This window comes from Aegilops tauschii, chromosome 2 (assembly GCF_002575655.3).
Source record: "Aegilops tauschii subsp. strangulata cultivar AL8/78 chromosome 2, Aet v6.0, whole genome shotgun sequence".
Lineage (NCBI taxonomy): Eukaryota > Viridiplantae > Streptophyta > Magnoliopsida > Poales > Poaceae > Aegilops > Aegilops tauschii.
In genome coordinates this window covers 546,057,992-546,066,401 of record NC_053036.3, presented here as the reverse complement: position 1 = coordinate 546,066,401, position 8,410 = coordinate 546,057,992, and the positions used below count along the sequence as shown (strand labels likewise).

At 53.2% G+C, this 8,410-nt stretch overlaps 1 protein-coding gene across 1 annotated transcript; it reads right to left on the bottom strand.

Moving 5' to 3' along the window:
* Nucleotides 1-3,627: 3,627 nt before the first annotated feature.
* Nucleotides 3,628-5,116, bottom strand: LOC109748498 (xyloglucan endotransglucosylase/hydrolase protein 24-like). Its single transcript, XM_020307521.4, has 3 exons — nucleotides 4,583-5,116; nucleotides 4,283-4,482; nucleotides 3,628-4,176 (listed from the first exon to the last, which is right to left on the bottom strand). Exons 1-3 carry the CDS (start codon nucleotides 4,865-4,867, stop codon nucleotides 3,819-3,821), a joined length of 843 nt encoding a protein of 280 aa, XP_020163110.1. The 5' UTR covers nucleotides 4,868-5,116; the 3' UTR covers nucleotides 3,628-3,818.
* Between the last annotated feature and the right edge of the window lie 3,294 nt (nucleotides 5,117-8,410).

The following is an 8,410-nucleotide window of genomic DNA, read 5'->3' as shown; positions in this document are numbered from 1 at the left end:
AATCGTCGGCAGCTAGTCGGCACAAGAAGGCCATCTGGAGGGGATATAAGGTCGCGACGGCCCTCCCCATCGGCGGATCCGGCGCGTACTCCGCCAGATGTGGTTGGGTCGGGGCGACAGCGGCAGGGGCGGTGGTGCGCCATGCGCAGGGAAGAAGGTGGGAGGAGGAAGGGGTCCAGGGGCGGCGGCGGTTTCGGGTGTGGTGGCGGCAAAAGGTGGAGAGAGAGGTTGGGCGTGGGACGTGGTGGCGAGCAGGGAAGAAGGTGGGTAAGGTGGTGGTGGGCGGAGGGTAAGGTGGTAGTGGGCGGAGGGGAAGGTGGTGGTGGGCGGCGCGGAAGGTGGTGGTGGGATGGGGCGCCGGCTCTGGTGGGGGATGGAGGTTGAAGATTGGTGGGTCGGGGGTCATGGGAGGAGTGGTGGGTTTTGTTTCTGCGTTTGTTCTGAGTGTGTGCAGAATAAGAAACTGATGTGTAGAATAAGACTCTTAAGGGGTGTTATCATAATAGACCCGCCATATATATATATATATATATATATATATATATATATATATATATATATATATATCCAAGGATTCTTTCGGGTTTGCGAGGCAGGTGCCATCAAAGTTATGCATTGTGTATTTAAAGTTTCAAACATTCCCAATATTCCTACATATATTTGGCCACTTCCAGGTGGTTCTTGACTTCTGGCTCCTCTCATCGATCTTCAACGGCGCGCCCAACCGTGGGCCCGCGCGGTCAAAGTTGTGCATTGGAATTTTGAACATCACAAACCACCCTTTTCACTCATATATATTTGGGCCACATGCTGGTGTGGCTGTCTTTTGACCATCTCTAACGTTATTTTTTGCTGCAAAGACTCTGATGAGACACGGGTATAATATCTTAACCGTGTGCGATACAAGTGTGCTGTGAATCACCACGCCTGCGGAAGCGCGAGAAAATTAAGGTGGATGTACTGGCTCAACCGTGTGCGATGCAAGTGCGCTGAAATCACCACGACCGCGCAAGCGTGAGCAAATTAAGGTGGAGGTACTGGCTCAACCATGTGCGATGCAAGTGCGCTGAAATCACCACGACCGCGCAAGCGCGAGAAAAGGCGTGGAGGTACTGGCTCAACCGTATGCGATGCAAGTGCGCTGAAATCACCACGACCGCGCAAGCGCGAGCAAAGGATGGAGGTACTGCCTTAACCGTGTGCGATGCAAGTGCGCTGTAAAACCACCACTTGTGCAAGCTAAAGGTGGGCAAGTTTATTTGGAAATTAGGACGAACCGTGTGCGATAGACCAGCTAGCTAGAAATATAAAAAACAAACTACCCGCCTTGAGCGTCGCAAAAATCGGCGGTTCCGCGCCACTTTTCCTTATTATCATACACGCATATTGTTATTGGACCATGCGCGATCTTGGGCACTCCCGCCCCGCATCAATTCCTTTACCCAAATTTTAGGAGTCGCCGTACTTCAACCGTCGCCCACACTCCTCCAGCACCGACCTTATAGTAAAATTACAGTAGACGAGGCATTTGAACCGTTGCCCTCCCTCGTCCACCACCATCTCCACCCACCATTACTAAAATTTTCAGTAGCCGCGGCATATCCTCAAACACCACCCCCCCTCCACAGTCCCCCGCCCACCACCCTCCCCCTCCACAGTCCCCCGCCCGCCCCCCTCCTCCCCTCAAACCCTAGCTCACGGCCGCCGCCGCCGCCGCCGCCAACCCCTGTCAGTATGCCCGTTCCTCCTAGCTTAGATTATAAGTTCAGGTTACCCAGCGATTCCCATACCATCGCCCCACTCCCCTGTGTTTTTAGATGAGGCATGCGGTGTCCCTCCCCGCCAGATCCACATCCCCTGCTCCGGAATGTCACAGCCAAAGCTCGACTACGTATCCCGGGGAGCCCGACGAGCGTTCGGCCAAGAAGAGGTTTATCATGGCCTCTCCGGCGGACGTTGGTGAGGTGGCCGCCGTTTGCCCCGACCCGTCGATCCCGGAGCAACACGTCGCCACGGAAGCCGACGAAGATGTTGACTACGTTGCCATGCCGAAGGCTTCATGTCAGCGGGCTAGTGTATTACTGTATCTCGGGAAAGCTGGCTACGACATCAAGCTCGTCCACAGCGATGGCTTCACGCGGGCCATGTCACAGGCTAAGTGGTCCATCCCCAACCCCTATGGTTCAACCGCCGTTGATCTCTTCGACGGCCATGCCGCTGATCTCCTCCGCCAAGCGGTCAAGGATTTGCGAGCTTTATACGCCATCGAGCCCATTTTATCATTTCTGAAGGACACGTTCTACGACGGCGGCTTCCTTGGAGCGACTGTGTGGGATGTACATATGAATGGAAACGTTTAGCAGGGACTGACTGTGTGGGATGTACTTCCGACCGGAAACAATTTCGCCTGTATAATTGTATTTTTTAGCTCTACTGTATGTATTTCCGTATTTGAGCGCTCGCCGGTCGCACACGAACTCATTTTGCCGAGCGTGTGTGCCAGGAGGGCATATCCCTGACGGTTTTTGGGTCGTTTGGGAAGGACCCCCCTATCGCCGTCACTCACTAGGCGACGGTTCCAAATGTCGTCGCGGAAAGTGGTTAAAAACCGTTTGTATAGCACCGACGCGCACCAGTGAGATACTTTCTTTATCTTGATCGCATAAGGGGCATGCTTCCTGATGATCCAAACCCCGACTTGCCAACCTGTCTGAGGTCCAACATCTGTTCTGTAATGCGAGCCAAGCAAAAAAACGGCATCGCAATGGTGCCTTGGACTTCAAAGTGAACTTTGTTGTTGGTATTGTTTCCTTCGCCCAGAATTTCGCTTTATATGTTGATCTCGTGGAGAAGGATCCACTTTCCTCCCATGTCCACCGTATTGTATCAATAGTATCTGGGTGTAGCTGAACCACCGCTAGTCGCTCCCATAGCCTCAGGTATTCATGGAGCATCTGACTTGTTACCTCCGTCCTATGTCCAACGCCCAAGTTCCGTTCCTCATCCCTTGGCCGACTGTACGTGCGCAGCGTAATCCTTTCCGTACCGTTCCGTAAATTGTTGGTGCCAATTCCTCCACCCTGAAGCCATCCACCCATCTATCCTCCCAAAACAGCATGTTTTCTCCGTTCCCTACCATCGCGTGGGTGGCTGCCTGGAATAGTTGCATCGATCTTTTAGGAACTGTAATATCAAACTCCACCCAAGGTCTAGTTGGATCCACTCTTTTGAGCCAAGGCCATCTTGCCTGCATGGCAATGTTGAGCCATTTGAGGTTAGGGATGCCAAGTCCACCCGCCCATCTTGCTTATCTTAAGTTAAATATTGTAAAGTTTGACTAAGTTTATAGAAAATGATGAAGTTTCTCAATACGTACCAAATCGGTATCATTAAATTTATTGTGGAATATATTTTATTATTTTATTTATTTGGTATTGTAGATGTTGATAGTTTTAGTATTAATAAATTGATTAAAGTTCATAAAGTTTATCTTAAGATAAATCTAACGTCCAGAGTGAAATGAAACTAAGGGACGCCAAGGATACTGTGGCAACATATGACAAAGGTATTCACCGACCAAACATGCCCTAAATATAAGATGGACAATAGCATGAACATATCTGCGTATGTATGTAGCTAAGATTTCTTTATTTTTTACAAAAAAGAATGAACAAATCTTGACAAGAATTGTGGTCAACGCTAGCATGTGTATACCCTCCCCTGGATCGTCATAGTCGTCTCTGCTCTACGCATGTGTAACTGTAACCGACTCTGCACTCAAAGTAGTTGTCCAGCCGATGGAAAGCATCACCGGATCTCTACGGCATGTAGCACTCGGGCGGCGAGCCGTATGGGAACCTCGCGCTGTCCGCGCAGTAGTTGTACACCATGTACTTGTCCCGCGCCCACTTCATGGCCTGCTGCGCCGTCGCGTCCAGCTCCTGGTCGTAGTACCCTCCGCCGGCGCCCGGCGACGAGGTGGTGGCGGTGAAGTTGCGGTACTGCGCGACGAAGGGCGCCAGCGACCAGTCCGTCTTGACGCGGCCGCCCTGCGTGGCCCAGTCCTCGGCGTTCCACAGGCTCCCGTACAGCCGCATCCGCTGCCACGACGGGTACGCCACGCCCCTGTCCGCGTGGTTCTTCAGCTCCCGGATCGGCGTGCCGTCCACCAGCACACTGCACGGCATCAAGCGAGCAATTCGCGTCGACTGTCAGTTAATCTGGTCACCCATGGATGGGATCAATGCGCGATTTGTATGGGGTGGGTACTCGGTCTGCTCACAGGAGGTGCAGGGGAGTCCAGACGATGGAGTAGGTGTGGAAGTCGGCGGTGGGGTCGAACCAGAGGTGGAACTGCTGCTCCTTGCTGCCGGTGCCGTTGATGTAGACGTTGGTGTGGAGCGTGTACGGCTCGCCGGTGGAGTTGCCCAGGAACTCCAGGTCGATCTCGTCATGGTTCGCCCATGATCCCTCCGACAGGAACTGCAGTATTTACACTGATATGTATGAGCTGAGCTCGCGATCAAACCAAAAAATGCACATTGATCCAGCCTCAGAAAGGGTATGGGCAGCTATATCTTACGTAGCACGTGGTGACTGTGCCGGCGGAGTTGCCGGGGGCGAGCTTGATCTGCAGGTCGATGCGCGCGTACAGGTACGTGTCCCTGGACCGGAAGCCGGAGCCGGAGTTGCGGTCGAGCGACAGCGAGATGACCTGGCCGTCGGCCGAGACCGTCCCGTGGCTGCCACGGCCCCAGTTCACCTCCAGGCGGTCGTCGATTCTGCCCCAGGCCGCCGCCGTCCGCGCGGCAATGCAGAGCACCACGAGCACTACGCAGGCATGGGCCTGCTTCGAGCTCACGGCCATCAAGCTCGTAAAAGGAGTCGTGCGATGAAATGGGAGGGGTCGATCGGCTGAAAGAGGGACGGCCGGTGGCGCAGTGATGAGTCGGTGTGTCCCTGTTTCGAGGCTTATATAGAATTTTGATCACGAGGCGGTTGGGGGAATGAATGAAGGAATAGGAAGGAATCGATCGAGGAGGAGGAGAATGACAGCCCGGACACAGCAGGTGCGCGCGACGGCGGAGGCGCATGTGGGCTGGCGACGCCGCGGAGGTCGGCCGGGCACCTATGGGCGTAGCCCGCGTGGCCGCGTACGCACGTCTTTCTTTTTTTATGAGGGACTGAACTGGAGTTATGTCGCGTTTATAGTTTCCCTCCCTCCCTACATTTCAATATATCTTTCTTTGCTGAAATGCATATGCAAATCAATATATAGATTGAAATGAATAGGTATTGAAATGTAAGCGATCTAGTAATTGGAACGGATATATGTTCAAATGGATCTATACGAAGAAGTTGTAGTTGGATGCTGAAATTACTCAAAGTGATATTACACATTAAAATGAATTAGTTAATGAATAATAGGAATTTGATTGTGATGGAATGGACACTGAAGTTTGTTTTCATTTTTGTAATGAAAACGGATATGGTTTTTTGTTAAACATTTGGCACTTGATTTTAAAATTGTTTTCTATTTTTTACTGAAACTGAAATAGACATGATTATTTAATAAAATGTGATAATTCTTTTCGGAATTTATATGGTATCCTATATACCTAAAAATTTCATCCCCATTATCTTATGGGCGCTAATAGGCGCCGGCGCACCGGCCCAAAACTCGGCCGGTCGCAGCCCATCCGCACGATTAAGCGCATAGCGTCTGTAGGATAAGCTGGTCACCGCAAACGTAAAAAAGTCAACACAAGGCGTTTCCATCAACACGCAGCCCGGCACTACACAGCCGTTCCGCTCGCGCCGCCCAGCACGCTCATGACCGGCGACCATCCCCGCCTGCGTCGTCCTCGGCTTCCCGTTCTTGCCGGCCACCCGCGCCCCGCGCTCGCCGTCCTCTCGTGGCGCCGCGCTTGCCGGCGACCGCTCATGCTTGCTGGTCGGCCAACGATAAGGGTTGCAGCTTCTCGCCGGCCGGTCGTAGCTTCTTTGCCGACTTGTCGCAGCACCACCGTGTATCGTCTGCCTCTCACCGGTGTCACCTCTGGCACCATCATCAGCTCACCGCGTCGGTCAAAGCTTTTCTCATACGCCGATTGCAGCTTTTTTGTGTCGTTCATAGCTTATGTCACCTCGGGTTGAAGCCTTTTTTGTTGCAGGTTGAAGCTTTTTTAATCAACGGTTGTAGCTTTCTCAAACACCGGTTGCAGCTTATGTGGTGCCGGCCCGTACTTCCGTCATCCCTTCGGTTGAAGCTTTTTTTCTCGTCGGTTGTAGCTTTCTCAGATGCCGGTTGCAACAACCTTGACTAGCCGTCGTACCGACAACACCTCGTTCCAGCATCGCAGGTTGCCGGTTGCAACACCTGTGGTCACCATCTCCAGCTACGGCTAATGCTGGTTGTAGCACGGTCTTCGGGTGGCCGTGGTGCACCGTTGTAGCATCCCGAGGGAACACCGCCGCGCTTGCGTGGCCGTGGCCCAATCCAGCGCATCTCCTAGTAGCACGGTCATCGTTCACGTCCTGAGGGTGACCACGACAAACTCACGGCGTCTTCGGGGAGTTCGTGCGTGCCACCGTGGCTGAAGTGGGAAGAAGAGATGGGGAGGCGGCTCCCGTTTGTCGGTTGTAGCATCGCTCACCTTCGGCTCCAGCTTGCCGCCGCGCTGGTTTGTTGCAAAATACTTGTCGATGGAAGCTTTTTCGATTGCAACAAAATAAGGGATCCGCCATCGTCGCCGCAGAAATTACTCAGGTCGATGCAGCAAAAAAAGATGTTGTTTCCAGCTCGGGGCTTCGCTGGTTGTAGCAAAACAATCTGCCAGTTCCAGCTCCGGCAGCGTAGGTGGAAACAAAATCGCTCTGCTGGTTGTAGCAAAACCATTTGCCGGTTCCAGCTCCGGTGTCGGCCGGTGGCAGCAAAATTGCTCGCTGGATGTAGCAAACCGGGCACCAGTTCTAACCGGTGACATGCTGCTTCCAACAGTCTTCGGGTGCCACAGCAAAAAAAATGGCTTGGCCGGTGCCCAGCTCGTCGTCATGCTAGTTCCAGCACCGCTGGCCCGTGTGGGTGCAGCTTGTCCCAGCAGCAGTGTTGCCGCTGGATGTAGCTCCACCACCAGAGATTGCAGCTCCACAAAAAATCGACAGTTGGGGAAGTGGACGGGGAGTGTTCGAGAGTAGCCAGTGACATGACCACCTGACGGAGGAGAGAGGGCATGCGAAGAGATAAGTTAAAGTGGGGGTGCGGTGTGGGGTTGAAGAAGATAAGGCAGAGCATGGGGTGGTGTGTGGGCCAGAAAAAAGTTGCATGTGGCCTGCCTCTATCCCCTTGATTGCGCGTGATCGCAGGGTGTGCGCGGGACCGGCGCAACGATTCGGCCGGTGCGCCGCACGCAAACGTTTCCCTTATCTTATTTATCTTAACATGCAATCTATCCACCTCATCACATATGTCCCATGCATACCATCATCCATTTAAATGCCCATGCAAGCCATTCACATCATCAAGCCATGCAATAAATTAACTTCCCACTTTCCATCACATAAACACCCTTCACATCATCAACGTTGATGCAACTATTCAACTTTTCACTTTCCAATTTCTACCACCTGCAAGCAGTCCACATCATCAAAGAATATGACAGCACTCCACATTAGTATTTTTATTTACTTTTCAACAATAAATAATTGAACTTGAATGTTTAGCATGCATTCATCCTCCACCTCTAGGTTGAATATGGTGTGGTACGCCGCCCATGCGGTCCAACAGCGCCACGACGACCCCATATCGAGATGCCCTCCTCTCTTCCCCCGTGCCCATAGTCACCCGCAGCTACGCCCCATATCTATACCACGCCGGCCCCTCTCCCCTCTCGATCACCATCTTCATCCAACACACTCCTCACACAAGAAGAGACGTTGCTTCCGCTGCCTCGCTCTTGACCACTGCGTCGAGGCTTGCCGTGATCCCGTCCGCTGCGCTCGCTGCTGGCGGAACGGCCACCGTAGCCGTGACTGCAGATACCTCCGGATCTGGCCTCTCTTCCCTCCTCTCCCTGATGTTTTTTCCTCAAGCCCTAACCCAACCTTCAGTCCTCGCAGCATGAACCCCGGCAGCTCTTCCTCGCCTGCACCCCGCGCTCCACACACCCTCATGATCGGAGAAGTCCCCATCATCCTGTCCGAGCCATTCCCTGCGGTCTGCATCCCCTCCCCGTTCGTCCTCCAAGGCGTCCCCGTCAACTCTGACGGGGTCCCCCTGCCACGTCCCTCACCACCACGCACATCTGCACCTCCCCCATCCCCCACCACCCCTCACCACGACCTCAGCCACAACAGCTCTTCGCCATTCGACACCCACGCCCTTCGGGACCGCCTCACCGACATTTTCAAT

Excerpts from the sequence above, each read along its gene's own strand:
- LOC109748498 (XM_020307521.4), bottom strand. The coding sequence starts at position 4,867 with ATGGCCGTGAGCTCGAAGCAGGCCCATGCCTGCGTAGTGCTCGTGGTG. Across the intron at positions 4,483-4,582 it reads GCACAGTCACCACGTGCTAC|TTCCTGTCGGAGGGATCATG; the intron begins GTAAGATATAGC and ends TAAATACTGCAG. Across the intron at positions 4,177-4,282 it reads TGGACTCCCCTGCACCTCCT|TGTGCTGGTGGACGGCACGC; the intron begins GTGAGCAGACCG and ends GATGCCGTGCAG.